The 23,702-nt window shown below is 42.1% G+C and overlaps 1 protein-coding gene across 1 annotated transcript; it reads right to left on the reverse strand.

Moving 5' to 3' along the window:
• Window positions 1-1,359: 1,359 nt before the first annotated feature.
• NRDE2 (NRDE-2, necessary for RNA interference, domain containing) lies at window positions 1,360-22,378 on the reverse strand. The gene is made up of 14 exons (XM_075282392.1): window positions 22,278-22,378; window positions 20,559-20,667; window positions 19,047-19,232; window positions 17,128-17,271; window positions 15,194-15,641; window positions 14,627-15,032; window positions 11,678-11,811; window positions 7,841-7,964; window positions 7,448-7,623; window positions 4,809-5,195; window positions 3,744-4,624; window positions 2,757-2,895; window positions 1,993-2,064; window positions 1,360-1,517 (listed from the first exon to the last, which is right to left on the reverse strand). Exons 1-14 carry the CDS (start codon window positions 22,336-22,338, stop codon window positions 1,392-1,394), a joined length of 3,393 nt encoding a protein of 1,130 aa, XP_075138493.1. The 5' UTR covers window positions 22,339-22,378; the 3' UTR covers window positions 1,360-1,391.
• Window positions 22,379-23,702: the final 1,324 nt, after the last annotated feature.

A 23,702-nucleotide genomic window follows, 5' to 3' on the forward strand; every position in this document is an offset into this window, starting at 1 on the left:
GCTGTCACACAATATTCCCTGAAAAAATCCGCTTCAGGAATTAGGAGTTGTTTTTTTCCTCCAGCACAGTGTATGGACCTTGAAAAAAACACTAGCAGTTTTTCCATGTGGATTTTCCATCTCCCATTGACTGCTTTGGTTTTTGCAGACGGAATCCACCTGAAGGAAGCTTTTTTTTCCACTAGCTGAAGAAAAAAAAAAAAAGAGCTAGCAGAACCCATAGAACTGTGTTTTTTCCACGTGGATTCTGACACAGCGCCAAAATCCTTTGTGTGAATGGACACTTAAGTGTCTGTCGTTTCCAATAAAACTCAATGGACTTCTCACACACAGAAGTGGGGTCACCGGCTTTCTGGCTGCCATTGCAGTGAGTGTGGACTGGATGTCCGGCGAGGCATTTTTAGAAGAGTGCTGTACCTGCAGGGGGTATGACTAGTGTGACGTGCTCGCTGAAGACCACCCTGCACATGAAAGAAAAGATAAAATCAAAACAATGTAAGACAGAGAAACCCGAGTCAGGTCATGTCTGCTTCCCACAGACACCAGGCTAAAACTGACTAGTAATGTGAGAGGGTGTAGCCCAGAAGCGGAGAGGACATCTTTTGATACTCCTAGTGGCCAGGCTCCCCCCCACCACACCGTAAGACAAGCTAAGTCTGTATAGACGAAACGTGTGTTGGGCCGTAGTGGTGGTGAACCCAGGTATACCATAACTTTATGTCCCTACCTTTCCTTGGGGGGAAGGATCACTTGTTTCCTTTAACATGGTTGTCACTTACTTACTCTTAGAGATCCATGGATCCTTGCATTTGCTTCCTTAACATGGTTGCTATTCACTTAATTATACTGTATTATTGCTTGCCTCTTGCACAGTAATTTTGTATTAGTTCTAACATGATTCTCTGTGACTCTAATTGACTTTTTGCCTCACTTCCGCTTGGTATGTGTCTATATTTATTCGGCTATATATTCCTGGGTCACTTTACCCTTTGGAGTTTTGATTTGGTGTTTTATGGATATTATATCCTTCTTTCCCCATTATTTTTGTATGTATTTATCTGGCTTTAATATAATGTTAATAAAATATTTACATTTTATATGAAATTCCAGATGTGGATGTTTTCTCTGATTGATGTTTCCATAAAGTAATTATCTGAAGTTCAGTTTTAAACTGAACCACCAACTAGTGAACACCACAATGACAGGTCAGGTACAACTTTTTTTTCCCAAACTTTTTATCCACTAAAGCACAATCTGGTTCAGACCAAGGCAATAAAATTGAGACTTTTTAAAAAAAATTTTTTACAAACTGGAGAACTGCAAATCTGCAGTATCTCAAACAACTGTTTTATTGGGTATTATACAAAGATGAGTATACAAGGGGTCAGTGACTAGTCTTCCAGTAACAGGTCCAGCTCCTCCAAGGGCAGTCGGACTCTCAGTTCCTTCTCAGTCATTAAATCGACAAGTTCTTGCAGCTGATCCGGGAAATATTCAATTGCGTCCAAACACAAAACCTGCCAGCCATAGAGGATAACAGCATTACTGGAAAAATACCACACTGATGACACATTCATCCTCCTTATGGGACCCCCAAATACAGGAAAGCATTACTGAAGAGATACCCCAGCAATGGTCACCCCTCACACTCCACAGGACCACTTAATACTAAAGCTGAGAGGCAGAGAGGAGGATACTAAAACCAGAGAAATATTGCAGCAAGTTTATCACCCCTAGATTCCCCAAATACAAAACCTGACAGCCAGAAATAAGAAGAGTGGTAATGTATAGAATACTACAGCAAGATAACCCCCTATAGGAACCCCTAATAAAAACTAGTTTCTGAGAATCGAGAATCGGACTGTTCATCAGGTTGGAGAGAATCTTTACTTACGTAACCCAGGTGCAGGCTCCCTATCTGTTGTATTGCCTACAGTACATCAAAACTCAGGATACATGTATGTTAGGTTCATGGGACCAACAATTACTCACCTTTGCCCAGGGACAGCTCTGTATGGCTTTATAGAACATTCCCCGGCTTCTTTCCTGATGTCCCTGAGAGACCTGCAAAACAACAAGAGGTCATCAAGTAACAATGTACATAGCGAATCCACCAGCAGAATAGTGAGTGCAGCTCTGAAGTATAATACAGGATGTAACATGTAGGATTTATACAGGATAAGTAATGCAAGGTATGTACATAATGACATCTCCAGCCAAATAGCTAGTGCAGCTCTGGAGTAGAACATAGACTGTAATTCAGAATCACTACAGGATAAGTAACATAAGGTATATTCATAGTGACTCCACAGAAAAAATAGTGAGTGCAGTTATGTGACATGACAAAGGATGTAACTCAGGATCAGTACAGGATAAGTAATATAATGTATGTACATAGAGAGTTCATCAGTAGAATAGTGAGCACAGCTCTGGAGTATAATACAGGATGTAACATAGGAACAGTAAAGGATAAGTAATGTAATGTACGTAAACAGTTATTCCACTAGCAGAGTATTGAGTACTGCTCTGGAGCATAGCACAGGATACAGCTCAGGATCAGTACAGAAAAAATCACGTACAATGTATCACATGAAGAATGTGCACAGTAACTCCACTAATTTTATATGTGACCTGTAACATCCCAATTGAAATAGAAAGAAAAAAGGACAACTAGTGTCAGTAAGCAGGCTGCTAGATGGTTCAGTTTCCCTCCTGACCATCAGACTATTATACAAAGACTGGAAAGAGTCCCTCACCATGAACCGCAAGTACATGCGCCAGAGCAGAAGACATCGGGATCCTTGTTCTGTGCTCAGTCCACGCTCAAACAGTGTCTTGATGCGATTGGACAGGCCTGTTTCTGGCATGACAGTGTGAATGTCTCCTGAGTTTCCGCTGTAAAACATAAAAGCACAGCATGTGGCAGTGATCAATAGCGGGCAGTAACTCCAGTTTTAGCGAGAGAAGAAAAGGGGGCAAGAAAATAAAAATGTTGCAATCTTTCTTTCCAGCAGTGGCTTTTGTTAGCAGATGCAAATAATGCAAATGTATGCAGATCAGATAATATGCACATGCTTGGGAAGGAAGGAACTCAGTGTTATTTGTGTGTTTACATATATAGATAACACACTCTGCTTTATCAGCAAACTGCAATTAGCCGAACTGATTGTCCTGCTAGCAGAGTTCACATAGCAGACAAACAAAATAGCATTTCTAAAGCAATACATTTAGAAAGTCTTCAATTTACATAAGCTACCAGTATAGATAGGATCTTTGAGATGAAACAACCCCTTTAAGTGCCTGTCTGCCTCACACTATTCAGTCACTATTTGGTTAATTACTACATTTCTATAATTTAGTCACCGTTGTTAAATGCCACTTATATTGACAAGACAGTGCAAAAGGTAAAATATGGGATCTATGGCATAACATTTCCTCTTAGTCTTTTCTAATATGAATTTTTTCCCCTGTAATATTTGCATGTTGGATGGCTTATTATATATGGGCTATGTTGTTAGCTCAGCATAATCCAGTGATGGCGAACCTTTTAGAGGCTGGGTGCCCAAACGGCAACCTAAAACTCATTAATTTATTGCAAAGTGCCAACACGGAAATTTAACCTTAATACTGTGTGGATCCAAAACTGCAGAAAGTTATGAACCTTATCCTTCTACTGTACATCACTAAAAATCTCAGTAAGCAGCAGGTTGTTAGGATAAATTTATACATTATCATCACATCACCTCTGTACAGATTCCACAAGCTTTTTCCTTCTCTCTTCTGCGTGGATTGCAAACAGATATGGCTCCAGAGAGTCTGTCGTCCTCCTGACACAGTCTATGAACCTCCTGGTTTTATTGCTGTTGTGAGATTTGCTCTCGGACTGGATGTAGGACTTCCAGAGGGTAATGTTATTGGGGTACAAACGCAAAGCAGCCATTAAGGCCTCCCTAAGAGGAGCTCGTGGGTAGACGCTAAGCTTCATATGGTACTTCAGTAAGTTAGTATGCATCATGATGACCTCTTGTAAAGGGCTCCCAGAACAATGTGCTTCCTGCCGTTTTCTCCCAGAAGGTGTCATGGAATCAGAGACCTGACTAAACACTGCAATAGCAGAGTCTATTCCTGCAGTGAGATACTGAAAAAGAGCAAGGCAGCCAGTTATAGTGACAAGAGAAGAGTCTGCAGAGAGCTTCAGGGAATCTTCCAGTGCATGCTCATATACTTTCCTTGCCTTTAATAAGCTGACAGCAGGGACTGGCCCTTTATATGGCACATAAGTGGTACTCTCAGCAAGGCTGGTAAGAATGTGGACTGCACGAAAGCCAGCCTCATGACCTGCTTGGGCCCCTGTTTCTGCTTCTAGCTCTGCATACAATAAACAGAGACTTCGTAAAGCTTGGTCCTTTAACCCTTGGCTGCCTGCAAGTCCAATGGCGGCATCAAACACCTTCCTAGCTTCTTCGGTGTTCCCCAGCAGCCATTCTAGAAGAGCATACTCCTTCCAGAGTGCCAGGCTGTTCCGGTTCATTGTTTCTTTAAGAAGCCCTTTTGCCAGCCTCTTGCTTCTTTTTCCTTGAGATTTCAGCTTTTTCTTATTTTTTTCCTGCAGACACTGAACCACCTGGAAACAAGAAAATCAAAAAGGTGTTACCGTTACTGAAATAAGTGGTGCTAGACCCACAGTTACATTATTGTGCAGCTCTGTTATTTGAATACAATAAAGAAGACAGAGGCAAATTTTTGCTTCTAACAGCAAGCATCTATCTCCAAAACAGTAAGGAATTAAAAGCGATAAACTCTAATACCTTAGTTATTTCATACTGAAGCCAGAAGACAGAAAGCTTCATCTTCTCCTCCACTGTAAAGAAGGACATAGCAGATTGAAAGACATCTTGTATGAAGCACTCTCCATCCTTACAATGGCCAATCTGCTTTCTGCTCCTGCTCATAGTATCAAGATGGCCAACAGTGCTAACTCCAGACAGAGGCAGGTCATAGGATGTCAGCAGCCGCTCGTAAAAAGGTGTGTGGTCAAACATGGAGGCATTGTCCAAAGAGAGATACAAAGATGTAGGGGGTAATGCAGAGTAACAGGGAACTCCAAGGAACTGCAGGAAGGACAAGACAAGCTGAAACTTCAACTCTGCACTGGAAATTTTGAACATGGAAGGGCCAATGTCATCAAATAAGACCTGAAAAAAGATGTAAACATGAAGTAACAGCAGAATCAGCTCCAAGAATCACAAACTGATGATCCATAAAGCTTGGAACTGTATCAACATGCTGGATTATCAGATATTATGGATTATTAAATGGTCACAGAAAAGGAGAAAACTCCTTGTAAGTGTAGAGAGCCTCAAGCAAGCAAGTACCTAAAAAACTCAATACCAAATATGATGTCATGACATTTTTTACATTATACTCAGAGTAAATCTACACTCACCGGCCACTTTATTAGGTACACCTGTCCAACTGCTCGTTAACACTTAATTTCTAATCAGCCAATCACATGGCGGCAACTCAGTGCATTTAGGCATGTAGACATGGTCAAGACAATCTCCTGCAGTTCAAACCGAGCATCAGTATGGGGAAGAAAGGTGATTTGAGTGCCTTTGAACGTGGCATGGTTGTTGGTGCCAGAAGGGCTGGTCTGAGTATTTCAGAAACTGCTGATCTACTGGGATTTTCACGCACAACCATCTCTAGGGTTTACAGAGAATGGTCCGAAAAAGAAAAAACATCCAGTGAGCGGCAGTTCTGTGGGCGGAAATGCGTTGTTGATGCCAGAGGTCAGAGGAGAATGGCCAGACTGGTTCGAGCTGATAGAAAGGCAACAGTGACTCAAATAGCCACCCGTTACAACCAAGGTAGCCAGAAGAGCATCTCTGAACGCACAGTACGTCGAACTTTGAGGCAGATGGGCTACAGCAGCAGAAGACCACACCGGGTGCCACTCCTTTCAGCTAAGAACAGGAAACTGAGGCTACAATTTGCACAAGCTCATCAAAATTGGACAATTGAAGATTGGAAAAACGTTGCCTGGTCTGATGAGTCTCGATTTCTGCTGCGACATTCGGATGGTAGGGTCAGAATTTGGTGCCAACAACATGAAAGCATGGATCCATCCTGCCTTGTATCAACGGTTCAGGCTGGTGGTGGTGGTGTCATGGTGTGGGGAATATTTTCTTGGCACTCTTTGGGCCCCTTGGTACCAATTGAGCATCGTTGCAACGCCAAAGCCTACCTGAGTATTGTTGCTGACCATGTCCATCCCTTTATGACCACAATGTACCCAACATCTGATGGCTACTTTCAGCAGGATAATGCGCCATGTCATAAAGCTGGAATCATCTCAGACTGGTTTCTTGAACATGACAATGAGTTCACTGTACTCCAATGGCCTCCACAGTCACCAGATCTCAATCCAATAGAGCATCTTTGGGATGTGGTGGAACGGGAGATTCGCATCATGGATGTGCAGCCGACAAATCTGCGGCAACTGTGTGATGCCATCATGTCAATATGGACCAAAATCTCTGAGGAATGCTTCCAGCACCTTGTTGAATCTATGCCACGAAGAATTGAGGCAGTTCTGAAGGCAAAAGGGGGTCCAACCCGTTACTAGCATGGTGTGCCTAATAAAGTGGCCGGTGAGTGTATGTGTATCAGTAAGGTATTGTAGCAGCCACAAAAATTATGAATGCAGTTCTGAATGTGACTGGAGTATAAGACAGAAATGTAACTTTTGTAGTACATTAAAGGGGTATTCCCATGTCCCTTGCTCACCAGTCTTCGCTGCTGTAAAGACTTCTTTCTTCCTGGTTTTAGACGCCAATTGGTGGGCGGGGTTTCTTATGCAAAGCCATACTGTCCGACTACCTCCAGTTTAGCTCCACCCCCAAATTAGCATGTAGCTCCGCCCACGACATAGCGTGATCCTATGGGACGACTGAAGGGCCTGTGATGTCATCAAAGGTCCTATAACACTTGGATTTAGCTTGTTCTATATAGAGTCGGCTAAGGGACCAGGTCCTTCTATCCACTAGCTTTTAGCCTGCTCTATATAAGAAAGCTAAATCCTAGTGAGCAGAGGGACCAGGTCCTTTAGCCTACTATGATTTAGACTGTTATATAGAGAGCAGGAAGCTAGGTCACATGTGTGGTGTAGACACAGGAACAGCTACAGACACAAGCTCGCTCCCGTGCACTTAGCCCCTCCCTTCCTCCTAAGAGCAGGCAGCTAGTCACTTGGGAAATGAGCAGATAATCTCAAGGGCCATAGAAATGCAGTGTCAACAATGAAGTGAATAAATTAAGATAGTGGACAAACAAAGCAGTTTGCTGAAGCAGTGTATTTAGGAAAAGTCTTAAATCCACATTAACAAGCAGTATAGATAGGATCCTTGTTATGGGACAACCCCTTTAAATGTTTTTGAGGTCTCACCTGTCTTTCAGGGTCATCACAATCTTCCTCATTTTGTTTCTTGGTTGGGTCTGGTCTCCACGGTATCCAGTGTTTGGCCTCCCGAGCGCACTCAATGTTCAGCCAGATTTCAGATCTGGGGCGGTTTTTATCTTTGATATCAATCTCCTCATCTGCTTCATCATCTTCCTCTTCACCTAGAAAATAGATACGAAAGTTATAATGGTTTCCTAAATGTAATCACTGGAACTGAAACTGCTAATAGAAATTCTTTCTTTCAATTCTCTCCTGTTTCAAGATGTGAAGCTTTTTGAATATGACTCGCCCCAACTGTAGTCTGGTGCTAAAGAGTAAGCACGGAGAAGAGGTAACCATTCTAATCTCTAATCTGAAATAGATATACAAGAGTATTACCCAGGTTATTGATCACGACCCAACCTCCCCTCTCTTGCTGCCTCATCCATGAGCTCCAGCCTTTTGCTCCTTTTTCTCCAAACCGAGGCTCCCCACTATCCCAGAAAGGCTCAAAAAATTCCACCTGAAATAAAAAGATAACAAAAATTATTTCAAGTCTTATTTTGTGAAAGGATGATCACTTTCTACAGACAAATTTATCACCAATATAAGCCTTGTACTTGCCCTTTAAGGAAGGATATTATTTTTGTAATATCATCTACGAACTATATTATATTACTTATCCTGTACTGATTCGGAGTTACATCCTGTATTATACTCCAGAGCTGCACTCAATATTCTGCTGGTGGTGTAACTGTGTATATACAGTACATTACATTACATATCCTGTACTGATCCTGAGTTACATCCTGTATTACACTCCAGAGCTGCACTCCCTACTCTGCTGGTGGTGTAAATGTGTATATACAATACAGTACATTACTTATCCTGTACTGATCCTGAGTTACATCCTGTATTACACTCCAGATCTGTACTCCCTATTCTGCTGGTGGTGTAACTGTGTATATACAGTACATTACTTATCCTGTACTGATCCTGCTGTCCGGTTTCCTGGGGGTTTACCACGGACACCCCAGGGTGGACAGCAACGGCAGTGTGAACGCCGCTTAACAAATGTACTGTACAACATGTGACCACTTTCAGCAAATTGATCCAAAAATTCTGGTGTATTTTCATTAGTATATCTGCTGCAGTGACCATTGTGATCAGAATAATGACTGCAGCTCTAAGTGTAGCTAAGGATCAGTACAATGGAAGTAATGTAATGTATGTGTGCACAGTTACTCCACCACCAGCAGAATAGTGAGTGTAGGTATGGAGTATAATACATGATTAGTATTGTAATGTATGTAAACAGTGACTCCACTATACAGTGGTGATTGCTGGTGTTATCCCAGGGCAATACAGCAACACTTTTTCACTGATACTAAACAGTATTGAAGAGTTATTGCTTGTGGACACATTTTCTTCCTAAGAGAACATTTTATTGTATATTCTGTATATACACACAACCCAATCCAACAGAATTAACTAAACCTGCCTGGTACAGCTGGCAGCAATTGGGTTTGGATTCACTATGGATTCATGGCTCAGAGCTGAACACTTCCGATTTAATAATCCATAATCCAGCCCTTGTGGAGTTCATCCTGGCAGAGAAGATTCTTATTGCAACATTTCTAATTAGACGGCTAGAAGGAGTCACTGGCAGCCGATCGGTTCTGTACAAGCTGTTGCTCTATTCAGCTGCGTCTTCCATATAAATATCTGCAATTTGTGTAATTCACCACGTGGCTGCAGCGTTCCTGCACTTCATCACTATTTATCATCAGTTACCCATCACCAAAAAAATGGAGCAGAACACACTATGCAAAATGGGTTGAACTGAAGGGGTGCTACATTTTATTTACATGCCAGATAAAGTCTGCTTTAGAGGCAGCAGTTGAGATGGGTGCAACATTCTATTATAGACCCAATTCTTCTTCACTGCACAGACCATAGTATATGGAGAGACGTGCAATGGCTGAGCAGTGGAATGGCACTGCATCCATGTATTTTTTAACTCAGATACCTCTACATATAAGAGCGCATTATACTTGCTCACTTACTTGGAAAATGATGGGTAAAACTGACATAGAAAAGGACTTAAACATTTTAGTTGACAGTAAACTTGAGAGGCAACTGCTGGTCAGGCAAAAAAGAAGATCATGGCATGCATTAAAAGAAACATGGATAAATATGACGCAAACCTGATTCTGCCACTTTACAAATCACTTGTCAGACTGCACATGGAATACTGGGAACAGGTTTGGGCACCTGTGCCCAAGAAAGACATACTAGATCAACTAAACTAATAAATTGAACTGGGTGAACTACAGTACTCAGAGAGGTTATCAAAACTATGTAGTTTGGGGAAAAAAGAAGAGTAATTATGTAAAAGAATAAAAACAGTCAGTATAGACCTTTCTGACAAGATCTCTTTATACCCAAGACTTTTAACAACAAAGAATCTTCTGAATGTGAAGAAATATTGTTTCTATACAGACTTCGAAAGGGGTTCTTTATTGTAAGAGCAATGAGACTATGGAAGTCTCTGCCTGAGAAAAGTGTAATTGGGAATTCTTTACATTTTGGGGGCCTTTCTTGGGAGCAGCAGTATTACAGGTTATAGCACAACTGTCATGGCATGCAGCCCTATGTTCGCAATACCACATTATTTATAAAAAATGAAAAAAAAAAATATATATATAGCATGAAATTCAGGTTTTAGGCACTTTCTCGTTAGCTTTCAGGATGCAGGACCATCTCCTCATCACCTCACTGTTACCATCTGCTGATTAAAAGGGAATCTGTCAGCAGGATAATTAGTATTCTGTAAGGCTGATTGTACACTTTCCAAAGATGAATTTCTTACTCTACATTGCAGGTCTATTTTCATGAGTATCAGAATTTTATTCTTATGCTGAAAAGGAGTATTTCTTCTCCTGCAATGGCTTTACTCTACATTCTAGTTAACTGCTCCTACAGCAAAGAGTGAAGTCCTAACAGGAGAGAAAACCCCCAGAAAGTCCTTTTCAGCTAATTAGCATAAAAAGAAATTTTCAAATGGAGCTTCAATGCAGAATAAGAGAGGCGGCTTTTGGAAAGTGTAGAAGTTACCCTTCAAGGTACTGTCATTACTTCGATACCAATTTTCCTGCAGACAGACTCTCCTATCCTCACAACGGAGGATAAGTGTCTGATCGCTGCAGATATTTATATGGAAGACGCAGCTGAATAGAGCAACAGCTTGTACAGAGACGAACGGCTGCCAGTGATTCCTTCTAGCATCTACTTAGAATTGTTACAATAAGAATCCAGATCCAAACACTGGGTGCCTCAAGGATCAGGAGACCAGTAAAACGGAGGACTTGCAGCACCCACAGCCCATAGAAGTGAATGGAACACTGGTCACGTAAGCACAGTAGCACTCTACTCACAAGGAGATTTAAGGGGGACTTTTGGTCCCCTAATTTACTGGACGCTGGGGGAACAGACAGCCAGGCTCCCATGAATCAGACAGGAGATAAGTGTTCTTAGCCGCACAACCCCTGTATATACTGTACAGAGCATGTGCTTTTGTGCCACACTGTCAGGATACAGTCACATCCCAAACTACATTTAGAACTCTATTGTTTATAGTTCAGTCTTAAACTGCACAAATTCATATTGAACTGCTGTGAGTACTAGTGCAGATATAGTGATTATATACTGTAGAACTCTCAGACCATGAAGGAAAATACATTTTTCACTCCATGTTAGGGTAGGTTCACACTAACGTTATTTAATGTCCACTGCTGTCATCTATCACAGGATGAGAACAATGGACATTAAATACAGATGCAGACAAAGTCCCCTCAGAGGGTACATCTGCATCCACCCCAATGTAAAAATTAAAACAAAAGCTTTCTTCCATCATGTTTTTTACTTTTATGATGGAAGAAAGAATTGCGTATGCAGGACTTTTTCTTTTGTTACTAAAGTAAACAAACATGATGGAACACAGCATCTGTCATTTTCCCATCTAGAGTTGATGGGAACACATACAGACAGAGGGGGCTCAGTCGGTGTTCAATACTTCGCAACAGTTAATGTCCATTGCTGTCATCCTATGATTGATGACAGCAACAGACATTAATAGCGCTGTGAACATAGCCTTATAAAGCACTGTAGTACTGTACTGTAGATTGCAATTGTGGATGGTGCCTGCACACAGCGCTTGCGTCAGTATGGGTTTACCTGCTCTTTAGTTGTCATTTTATTCACACTATCTGGCTTAAAGAAAGTGAAGTCCATAAGGGCTTGGAACAAGGACATAGCTTTTTCACAGTGGCCGGCCTGACGCAGGAAGTGACACTGCTGAAGAAAAATATCTGTCAAAGGAAGAAAAGTTACATTAAGACTGACCAATAAAAGGGCTTACTCGTTTTACAAATGTATAATAAAAGTTCATTACCTTCTTAACCCATTTATGCTGGAGGTTATATTGGTTTTGAGTTCCAATAATGGGAAACTAGGCATAAATGGGTTAATATACTTTACATTTAAATTCTCTCTATTCTCAATTTAATGGTTGCTGCCAGAAGCCTTCTTTATGTAGTCATTGTCACACAGCTGAGGATTTGCTAGAATTGTATCTGATTGTGAGTTTTCTCTGTGACCCATACACATGCACAATGTATCAGCACAGGAGGGATGTATCAATATGGAGTTCAGACTACCTCACAGAGGGTTGTCTAGACTGAACTCAGTAAGAATTTCTATCCTGTTCCAGCAGCACTAGGATCAGATTAGTTTGCTTCCTCAGAAAGTGAAAAAGAACATAACTATCTTCTGACAGCAAGAAGAGAATGAAGAGGGAATAACACACAATGTCTATTAGAAGAAGTACAAATTCACGGTTCTATCTACGGTAAATATTAATGGAACAGGCAAAAAACTATTGCCAAATAAACTATACATGGAAAGAGAACTGGCTGTCTCCTTTCATCCAGTCTGGTTCTGTGGCTGGTGACACCATGGTTAGGCTGCAGTATCCATTGTACTGAACTTACACCGCACCTCAGTTGTGTGCAAACAGATGTCATAACATAAAGGTATGTCAAACTTTGAATATATTCTGATTTCTCATTTTGGGACTTGTCAGAATGTCATCAATAGCTGAATAGACCAAACCTGAATGGATCCACATGTTGTAGCAATCACATGGTTTCTGGCTTACTGATCTGCATCAATAACATTTTCTCGCCAGTCTTAGGCTCCGTTCCCACAGAGTAACATGCCGCTCATTCTGACACATAAACACGTGTCAGAGTGAGCGCTGTAAAACAGAATCCTGTTGACTTCAATGGGTGCCGTCTTACACGCACTACACATTGAAATCAATGGGAGGCTTTTTAACCGATTGATTTCAATGTGTAGCGCGCGTAAGACGGCACCCATTGAAGTCAATGGGATTCTGTTTTACAGCGCTCACTCTGACACGTGTTTACATGTCAGAATGGGTGTGGCGAGTTACTCCGTGGGAACGGAGCCTTAAAGGGGTAATATGACCAAAGGCATAGCCAGTGAGAGCTGAGTAGCTTTAGCTCTCTTCATTCAAGTCTAGGTAAGATACTTTAATAGCTGTTCTCCAGATGACAAAAATCCCAGAGGAGGCCCCACCTATAAGATATTTACAGCATACGTTATAAATATATTTTTTTTGAAGAAATGCACTAAAATATGCAAAGTGCAGTGATGGCACTATAATTGTAGCATTTCTTCATTATTACAGTGGAAAATAAATAAACCAAATGGCTTAGCCCTGTCTGGTACACAAGTTTTCTGGAATACAAGCCATGATAAAAGGTATGACAAAGTTGCAGATCTTTGTTGTGCAAAAAATTTTTTGGGACATTTTCTGCCACATTTGCAACTTTTGTAAGAAAGTCGCCATAGCAAGAAATAAAGAATGACAAAAACACCAAGCAAACCGTAGTGCAGCATTTCTTGGTTTGGTGTGATCTTAATTAAGCTAAGGAGCTCACCTTGGAGGGTTGTGGGTCTAAGCCACAACACTGTTTGCAAATGTTAGGCCACAAAATGCTTCTCATAGGTCGAGGCAGCAATGTTCCTGACACCTCGTGGGTGTAAATGATAGGGGTGGAGGACCAACAACTCAGATCCGGTAAGAATCTAGTAGTAAGGAACTGCGCTCTCTTGTTTGGTAAAATAGTAGATTTGATTTTATTGACTTCAACAAACTCTCACACAATGCGTTTCGGGCGTTATCCTACGCCGTTCTTCAGGTGTATTGGTTTCTCTCACTGCTGGGCTGGAAGCAACCAGCACAGCAGTGAGAGAAACCAATACACCTGAAGAAGGGCGTAGTATAAAGCCAGAAACGCGTTGTGTGAGAGTTTGTTGAAGTCAATAAAATCGAATCTACTATTTTACCAAACAAGAGAGCGCAGTTCCTTACTACTAGATTCTTACCGGATCGGAGTTGTTGGTCCTCCACGCCATAGCAAGAAAAGGATTAAGGCAAGTCACAGCAGAAATACTTTGCCCAATAGATTAACTATAACCAGGAAAGTGAAGCAAGTTATAGCTGACTGATGTAGATTTTAAAGGGCTTATTCACTTTCTATTACTGATGGCCCATCCACAGCTTGGCTGCTTCAGGATAGAGCGGTTTTCAGTGATGTACTGCATCAAGGATAGGCCATCAATATTAGAAAGTGGATAATCCCTTTAATTCTTGTGTACGGGACCCGGCAAGATGCATCAGAATTAAGAGGTTACACAAAACACTGGTCTTAACTTATCAGCATTTCTGTATTTTTGCTTAACAAATATGGGAAATTTATTGTTTCCATTTTTTCCCCTTTTTGGCTGCATGCATGTTTTTTCTGAGGTGTATTTCCTTTCACCTAATTTCCTAAAAAGACACAAGAGCATTATAAATCCACAAATCCACCTCAAGGAAATCGTGATTTCACTACTGTCAGATATATTTGACCTTTCAAAAAACATGTGCACATGATAAATGCATCGTAAAATGTTACTTAAGGTAAACCACACCTTCCTTCTCCGATGTTTGGCATACAATGTAACATTTTTTGACAGAGGTAAAATTAGAAGCAAATAGTTTGGAAAAGACTTGAAAGAAGCCCTGCCAGGGTAAATAGTAAAGACTCTACTCACTATACATGCTGTGCTCAGTACCAGGCATGGCCGGATGAGAGAGCATACTGCCATCATGTACTGCAGACAGGGTGCTGAGACACTTCCCATAGATGGCGTTCACTTTGGAGACTGAAAAGGTGCTGAATTGCCCCTGAACAAACTGCAGATATTTCTGCCAGAGCTGTGGATCATTGGGGTGAAGAAATATCAACTTTTGCCACTCTTTAAGCAGCGCAGTGTTCTCCCAGAATTCTGCACACAACTGCAGCCGCGACAACTTCAGCTCTGTACTGGCCGGGTTATTCTCGATGGCTCTCTCCAGTATCGACAGCTTCTTCTCCAGGACCATCTTTAGAGACATTCGGTGGCTGTCTATCTCACTCTCATTGGTAGAGTACATGCTGGGTTGATGGATCAACTCATCCTGTAAACAGAGAAAGAAAGTACTAGTCAAGTCTGCTGTACATCTATCGTAAGCTTAGTCACATATCCTGCAACTGAATATACATATGTCATCACCCAGCATTTCCAGAACAAGAAGATAAGTCAAGGCCATATAATACTTCTTCATTATAAACAGCACACCTGAAATGAGACAAACTCCATCCATGTTTTGATGTCTCCGGGGTTTTCTCGGATTCTCTTGTTGTAATCCTCTACCTTTTCCAGGACAGTGGTGTCTCTGGGCTCCACAGCTGGAATCTTGTTCTCTGGTCCCCCTCTACCTTGCAGCCACATGGCAGTGGAGCTGTCATACACTCCCAGTGGATTCACCCAGCTGGCTGGACCAGAAGAGGAGGCAGAGGGTTCTGGTTCACAGTCCTTTACTGGAATAAACCCACTGGAGGCAGGGTCGGCACTATCCTTACTGCAACATACTGTCTCTCCCTTGGACCGCAATGACTGCATCGCTGTGCGGCTGTAATAGCGATCTACTCTTTTTTGAGATGTCTTCTTGTGGTTTGTGTCCTCCCAGATGATTTGCTGCTTTTTGGGATCAAGGCCCAGGCATGAATGACCTCTCCTCCTATACCTATGGACAGGAAACAAGGGCAGATATTTACTACTCCCATCATACATTGAAGATGATATATTGTATGGTCTTCCTACAAACAAACATCACTTTACAGTTTGCATTAATACAAATTATTACTTTACTTCATGTCACTTTTATACTCCAATCACATACAGAGCTGCATTCAACAAGCTGGTACCTCCTGTTTAACAATTAGGGTGTGGGATCCCACATCTTTCCCCTGCTGGTTCAGTGTTTGTACCTAGAATACTCTGCGGAGAGGCACAGTAAAAGATGCATTGGCTACTACAATTCACAATAAATAGTTTTCTATGGGATCTCAGTTAATGGCTAAAGGCTCGTTCACATCTGCGCCCGACACTCCGTTATGCAGGTTTCCATTTCCTGCATAAAACAGAGCAGGAGACACAAACCTGCAGGAGTCTTTCTCACCCATTCATTTGAATGGGTGAGAAAGATGTCCGGCCATGAGCGGCGGTGAGCGTTTTATGCTCTCCGTCGCGAAACCGGGTTTTTTAATCCAGACACAGAGTCGGCCATGCAGTACTCTGTGTCCGGATTTAAAAAAAAAACGGTTTCGCGGCGGAGAGCATAAAACGCTCACCGCCGCTCACGGCCGGACCCGGTCTGTGCTTTCCGTCTTCTTGCATGTAGAAGACGGAAAGCACAGAACGGAGTGCTGAACGCAGGTGTGAACCTAGCGTAAGGATTTCTCAGTCAGATTTCTGAACTGAAGGTGCGCTTTAAATAACTCCTAATAACGTCAAGATACATAAAACAAAGTATTACTAAATTTCTCTATAAATGTAATAGTATTGAGGCGACCAAGTGGTGATAATATACTCTGAGGAAAGCTAGGTGTTAAACAGAGTTGCTGATTCTGAAGTTCCCTCTGTTGCAGCAGCACTTTCTGGTCTTTATTAAACCTGTTAGGGGCGTTCCCACTTGCGCCCGTGACCGCCCGCTGGCTCTCCGTTCTATTCCCCAGAGAAAATGCATAGATGCATAGGGGACAGCTTCTCGGTGGTTAGTTTTAAAACCCATTCATTTGAATGGGTTTTAAAAGCAAACCTCCGGTGACCGTATGCAGCCTCTCCACGGGGAAACAGTTTTTTTTGGCCAGACACAAAGTTGGACATGCAGGACTTTGTGTCCAGCCAAAAAAAACTGTTTTCCCGTGGAGAGGCTGCATACGGACCCCGGCGGTTTGCTTTTAAAACCCATTCAAATGAACGGGTTTTAAAACTGACCACCAGGAAACCATGCCCTATGCAATTCTCTGGGGAATAGGGCAGAGATGAGTTTATCTTTTCTATTATTATCCTGGACGTACAATAATAATAAAGCACAAAGTGACAAATGAATTAGAAGCCTGCTGAGGCTAGTGAGACTGAACCCTTTCTTCATCGTACTTTAGTACAGTGAGATTTTACATCGAATTGCCGCTTTAACCTATAAAAGATGACTGCTGCTTTATCCTCACCGTACAATGTCTCCTCGGTACAAAGACTTATACTCCCAGTTTGCTGGATCAGATTTCTTATCAATTCTGAAAGTCTCCTCTGGTGCAGACTGGGTTTCATCCAGCCAGATAGAGCGGCTGGCGACTGATCCCCGAGTGTCCTCCCTGCAGACAACAGTCACAAATTCAGAAGTATTAATACAGATTCAGGATAATTTAACCCTTTACAGACCAGAAAGACATGAAATTATTAACAATTTCATTTATGGGACATTAGGCTCTGCCATCAATGTAGTGTTCAGGGGTTACATTCCTCAGGTTCGTGAAGGAACATGGACCTATAAACTTTAAAGGGTACCAGTACCAAGCACAACTGCAACAAAGGACAATGTCTTTGCACCTGAATAATCGGAGAAGGGGCTTCACTCCTCACTGGAGTGTAGGAACCCCTTCTATTGGAGATCTGTCCAAATGGTCAGATCTCCAATAGAAACCTGCACAAGAGAGGCCATCAATATATCATGGCCAACCGAAAGAAAAACAAATGGATATGGTACTCAAATTCATCCCACTAGAGGCAAACAGTATTTACATACATAGGTGTCAGACTGTGAACGGGTGTAGTAGTACCTTGGGAAACACCCAAAGAATTATGGATTCCAGAAACGTGAGAGGGGGAGAGGTATGGCCTATACAGATAGTCTATAGGTGTAACAATGGACATAAAATAGCTGGTGGAGTCAGCTGGCGGAGGTAATATTTACCGTTTGTGCATCTATGGGTATGTTCACATTATTTGCTCTTATGAATTGATGTCTTGAATACACTTTGTGTGTCATTCCTTTTAACATCATGGACTTAAAGGGGTATTCCCACGTACATAATTATTTTAAAATTTGTAGATAATTAAAAGTTAAACATTTTTACAAATATAAGTAATTAAATATTTTGCAGCGTTTTAAAGATATTCTCTAGTATCTTGTGGTCACAGTCTTTTAAGTCTTGATCGGTTGCCATTGGATACGACCATGAATGCAGGACCTTTCTAAGGTCCCAAAATCAGCTATGATTTCCTTATTGTGGCCGGGATATCTTCTAATACATGTAGTGCCCCTGCCTGATAACCCAGCTACAATAAGAAAATCATAGCTGTGCCAGACCATAGAAAGTTTCTGCATTTGTGGTCGTAACCATTGGCAACCGATCAAGAAAACAGACTGTCATCACTAAGATGGTTAGAGAAAATCTTTAAAACGCTGCAGAATTTTTAATTACTTATATTTGCAAAACTGTTTAACTTTTAATTATCTACAAATATAGATATGATTATGTATATGGGAATTCCCCTTTAATGACCATTCTATGTGTCATTTGTGGATAATGTATGGTATATGCTTGGCCTGAATGTCTGAAATATTTTCTCTATTTCTGTTTTATGTGCAGGATCTACTCGCTGAGATATATGATTATGCGTCATTATTAATAAGTGTTTGGATGGTTACTCTGTGTAGTAAAAACACTACTACAGACTTCTATATCCATTGTTACACCAATAGACTATCTATATAGACCATACACCCCCTCTTTTTATGGTACCCATATTCTTTGGGTTTTTCCCAAGACACTACAACCTCTGTTCAGTCTGACAACAATGTATCTATATGCAGTTTATCTCTTGTCTAATGAATTAGATTTTTTTCTTACTGTTACTTTTTTTAAAAAATTGGTTGTTGTGAATTTAGTACCAAAATCGACAGTGGCCTATGTGATTACAATGTGGAAGGTGAACGGTGATTGTCAGAATGTGCTCCAATATAAGAAATATAAGGAAACTGATTATAGCAATTTCCTGATACATGAGAAACTTCCGGCCTCCGATATTGCATAGTTAATACTTCCTTGGGTCCACAATCTATGATCTATTTTCAGCTTCTACCCACCGAACAGCTCCCGATGGCTGAGCAGTCTTTAAATCTGTGATGTCACGCTCATCGTCATCCTCGCTACTCCTTTTCCTCTTCTTATGCTTTTTATGTTTCTTTTTCTTCTTTTTCCTCTTTTTTCTTCTTCTTTCATCCTCTGAACCAGATGATTCACTCCCGGAAGACTTGAGATTATGGTCATTGCTGTCAATCATACAACATATGACTCAGTAACTAATGAAAGTGGAAAGACCAGCCTAATGTGAATGAGGCATAATTTTGGTATCATGAAATGTCCTGCAGATTCCTACTTTGTGTTCCTATCATGGGTGTGAAGTTGGTAGACCAAACCAGATAGAAGCAGTAAAGATCTTTAAGGCTAAGGCCCCACGTTTTGGACAAGCTGATTATTTTTAATGCAGATTTTGATGCATCTGTTTGAGCTAAAGTCAAAAGTGGCTTGAAAAGGAAGCTCTAATACTTTGCCCTTCAATCAAATCTACTCCTGGCTTTGACTAAAAAAAACTGCAGCAAAATCAGCAACAAAAAAAAAGCAACCTTTCCATCTCATGGAGGTCTTTTATCCGACTGTACATTCAGCCTGACTGCAGCCAGGCTGAACGTGGGCATGGTTGGTGCGGGATGGTGCTCACATTCACTTCACTGGGAGTGCCGGAGATAGCCCAGTGCTTTACTTCAGTTGTCTCCACTGCTCCCATTGAAGTGAACGGAAGTGCTGCCCTGCGGTCAGGCTCAATGCACACAAGGGGAAAATCACCTCCCATTTGCAGGATCGGTATGGGCCTTAGCCGACAGATCCCTACCAATCAGGTATTTTCAGGTATAACCCCTTTAATTCAAGAACAAAACCTAGTGATTTAATTCCTATCAAAGAAAATAAGCATCAAGCTATTCATTCGGTTAATTATACAATATCAATAATTATATAAAATAATTTTTAAAAAAAATATTTTTTTTGTGAAATAGTAACTTTTTTTTAAGACTCTGACTCCATAGCCTTAGTTCCTAGATTTCTCACCTTATAAATTGTTTCACTTCACACAAGCAATAAAATGCTACAGCCACCACTAGGTGAAGCTCACTACTTACAAGATTTATACATTCAATTTATTACTGAACTTATATAAGCTTTAAAGTGTAATTAAAAAAAGAAATGTTACACATCTTAGATAAAATGTACAAAATTGACACATGCCCAGGGCAACACAGTGGCTCAGTGGTTAGCACTGCAGCCTTGCAGCGCTGGAGTCCTGGGTTCAAATCCCACCAGGAACAACATCTGCAAGGAGTTTGTATGTTCTCCCCGTGTTTGCGTGGATTTCCTCCCATTCTACAAAGACATACTGATAGGGAAAAAAAGTACATTGTGATCCCTACATGGGGCTCACAATCTACATAAAAAATTTTTTTTAAAAAAATGACACATGCCCTTATCTGTCATTCCAGGCCACAGGCTGTAGTAGTTGTTAACCAACCCAACTCCCATCAGGTCCTAACTCATCAGACTACCTGGACAGTGGAGATTCAGGATGAGAGGGTGTTGGATCAAGTTGAGTGCGCTGGTGCAGGGACAAGGCATCCTCTGAACGAAAGCTCTCATTCTTCAGCCATTCCAGCCCTGTGGTGGAAACATAAATGAAACAACATTATGGCTCTGAAACCCTACTGAACACAAAGTGACCTCAGGTCTATATTAATAGGTGCATGTGACATCAAGTCACCCCAAATATTTAATAGTGGCTCAGAGGTTAGCATTGTTGTCTTGCAGTGCTGGGGTCCTAGGTTTGAATCTAACCAAGGACAACTTCTACAAGGAGTTTGTGGTGGTTGCCTATGAGAGGGGTTTAGGGGTGCAAGTATTCTTCGGTAGAGGTAGAAGAGTTCTATGGCAGGAGTGGAGGGGTACAAGAAGTCTATGGGAAAAAGTGGAGAGGTATAAGGGCTCTGTGACAGAAGTGGAGGGGTATAAGGGCTCTGTGGCAGAAGTGGAGGGGTATAAGGGCTCTGTGACAGAAGTGGAGGGGTATAAGGGCTCTGTGACAGAAGTGGAGGGGTATAAGGGCTCTGTGACAGAAGTGGAGGGGTATAAGGGCTCTGTGACAGAAGTGGAGGGGTATAAGGGCTCTGTGACAGAAGTGGAGGGGTATAAGGGCTCTGTGACAGAAGTGGAGGGGTATAAGGGCTCTGTGACAGAAGTGGAGGGGTATAAGGGCTCTGTGACAGAAGTGGAGGGGTATAAGGGCTCTGTGACAGAAGTGGAGGGGTATAAGGGCTCTGTGACAGAAGTGGAGGGGTATAAGGGCTCTGTGACAGAAGTGGAGGAGTATAAGGGCTCTGTGACAGAAGTGGAGGGGTATAAGGGCTCTGTGACAGAAGTGGAGGGGTATAAGGGCTCTGTGACAGAAGTGGAGGGGTATAAGGGCTCTGTGACAGAAGTGGAGGGGTATAAGGGCTCTGTGACAGAAGTGGAGGGGTATAAGGGCTCTGTGACAGAAGTGGAGGGGTATAAGGGCTCTGTGACAGAAGTGGAGGGGTATAAGGGCTCTGTGACAGAAGTGGAGGGGTATAAGGGCTCTGTGACAGAAGTGGAGGGGTATAAGGGCTCTGTGACAGAAGTGGAGGGGTATAAGGGCTCTGTGACAGAAGTGGAGGGGTATAAGGGCTCTGTGACAGAAGTGGAGGGGTATAAGGGCTCTGTGACAGAAGTGGAGGGGTATAAGGGCTCTGTGACAGAAGTGGAGGGGTATAAGGGCTCTGTGACAGAAGTGGAGGGGTATAAGGGCTCTGTGACAGAAGTGGAGGGGTATAAGGGCTCTGTGACAGAAGTGGAGGGGTATAAGGGCTCTGTGACAGAAGTGGAGGGGTATAAGGGCTCTGTGACAGAAGTGGAGGGGTATAAGGGCTCTGTGACAGAAGTGGAGGGGTATAAGGGCTCTGTGACAGAAGTGGAGGGGTATAAGGGCTCTGTGACAGAAGTGGAGGGGTATAAGGGCTCTGTGACAGAAGTAGAGGGACATAAGGGTTCTATGGCTGAAGTGGAAGGGTATAAGGGCTCTATGACAAAAGTGGAGGAGGATAAGAGTTCTATGGTAGAGTGGAGGAGTATAAGAGTTCTGTTGCAGGAGTTAAGGGGTAGAAGGTTTCTATGACAAGACTATGGTTCTCTGCCGACTTTGGAGCGGTATAGGGGGAGCTAGTGGACAGTGCAGGGGTCTCTCCGGCGGTTACCCGTTTGTTCAGGGACAGCACCAGCACTGGAGCATCCGGCAAATGCTGGAAATAGAGCCATGTTTAGTGTCTGTCAACAATCCCGTCGCACCTAATCTACGTCTCACACTCCTTTCTCCAGACTACCACTCCCAGAACACACTGCGGCTGAAGGCAACGATTCACTACGTGCACGGCCGCAGTTGCTGATGGGATATGTAGTCCGAACTTCTACTGTATGCAACAAGTGCTAAAATAGCGTGACCTTCCTATAAAATACTTATACACCATGAGCAGAACATATACAGTGTGTACTAAGAGAAGGAAGCTCCTGACTACTAGAGGCGGCTGCGTGACCCAGGACTATACCTAATGTTCTATAGCTAGGCTGTCACCTTCTACTTCCATGTACCCGGCATATACAGCATATGAGTGTAGTGTATGGCATATTATTTCATGGCAGACACACCTCACAGAGGAATACAGGACGTTATAGTCAACACCACGTCTGTGCACTTGGCTGTTACAAAAAGTGTCGGGGGTCTATCTATCTATTATATATGTATGTGTCTATTGTCTATCTATCTATTATATATGTATCTATTATCTATCTATTATACATGTATGTGTCTATTGTCTATCTATCTATTATATATAATAATAATAATACATTTTATTTATATAGCGCCAACATATTCCGCAGCACTGTACAATTTATAGGGTTCAGATACAGACATACATAACAAAGAACGTCATTTCACACAATGGGACTGAGGGCCCTGCTCAAAAGAGCTTACAATCTATGAGGTAGAGGGGGTGACACAAGAGGTAGCAGGGGCGGCATTGCTTATACAGTGTTCAGACAATTTTGTGCATTAGGAATTGTGATAGGCTTGTCTGAAAAGATGCGTCTTTAGTTTGCGTTTGAAACTGTAGAAATTGGGAGTTAATCTTATTGTCCGGGGTAGAGCATTCCAGAGAAGTGGTGCAGCTCGGGAGAAGTCTTGTATACGAGCGTGGGAGGTTCTGATAATAGAGGATGTAAGTGTTAGGTTATTGGGTGAGCGAAGAACACGGGTTGGGCGGTAGACAGAGATGAGGGAAGAAATGTAGGGAGGTCCGGCATTATGGAGAGCCTTGTGGATGAGAGTAATAACTTTATATTTTATTCTATAATGAATAGGCAGCCAATGTAGTGACTGGCACAGACCGGAGGCATCGCTGTAGCGTCTAGCCTGATAGATGAGCCTGGCCGCTGCATTCAGAATAGATTGTAGAGGAGAAAGTTTAGTGAGGGGAAGACCGATTAGTAAGGAGTTACAGTAGTCAAGGCAAGAATGAATCAGAGAGACAATAAGTGTCTTTAGTGTATCTCTGGTAAGGAAAGGGCGTATTCTGGAGATGTTTTTGAGGTGGAGGTGACATGAACGTGCGAGTGATTCAATA

Source organism: Leptodactylus fuscus, chromosome 7 (genome assembly GCF_031893055.1).
Source record: "Leptodactylus fuscus isolate aLepFus1 chromosome 7, aLepFus1.hap2, whole genome shotgun sequence".
NCBI lineage: Eukaryota > Metazoa > Chordata > Amphibia > Anura > Leptodactylidae > Leptodactylus > Leptodactylus fuscus.

Excerpts from the sequence above, each read along its gene's own strand:
- NRDE2 (XM_075282392.1), bottom strand. The coding sequence starts at position 22,338 with ATGGCTCTATTTCCAGCATTTGCCGGATGCTCCAGTGCTGGTGCTGTC. Across the intron at positions 15,642-17,127 it reads TACCGAGGAGACATTGTACG|GTATAGGAGGAGAGGTCATT; the intron begins GTGAGGATAAAG and ends TCCTGTCCATAG. Across the intron at positions 4,625-4,808 it reads TTCAGTATGAAATAACTAAG|GTGGTTCAGTGTCTGCAGGA; the intron begins GTATTAGAGTTT and ends TCTTGTTTCCAG.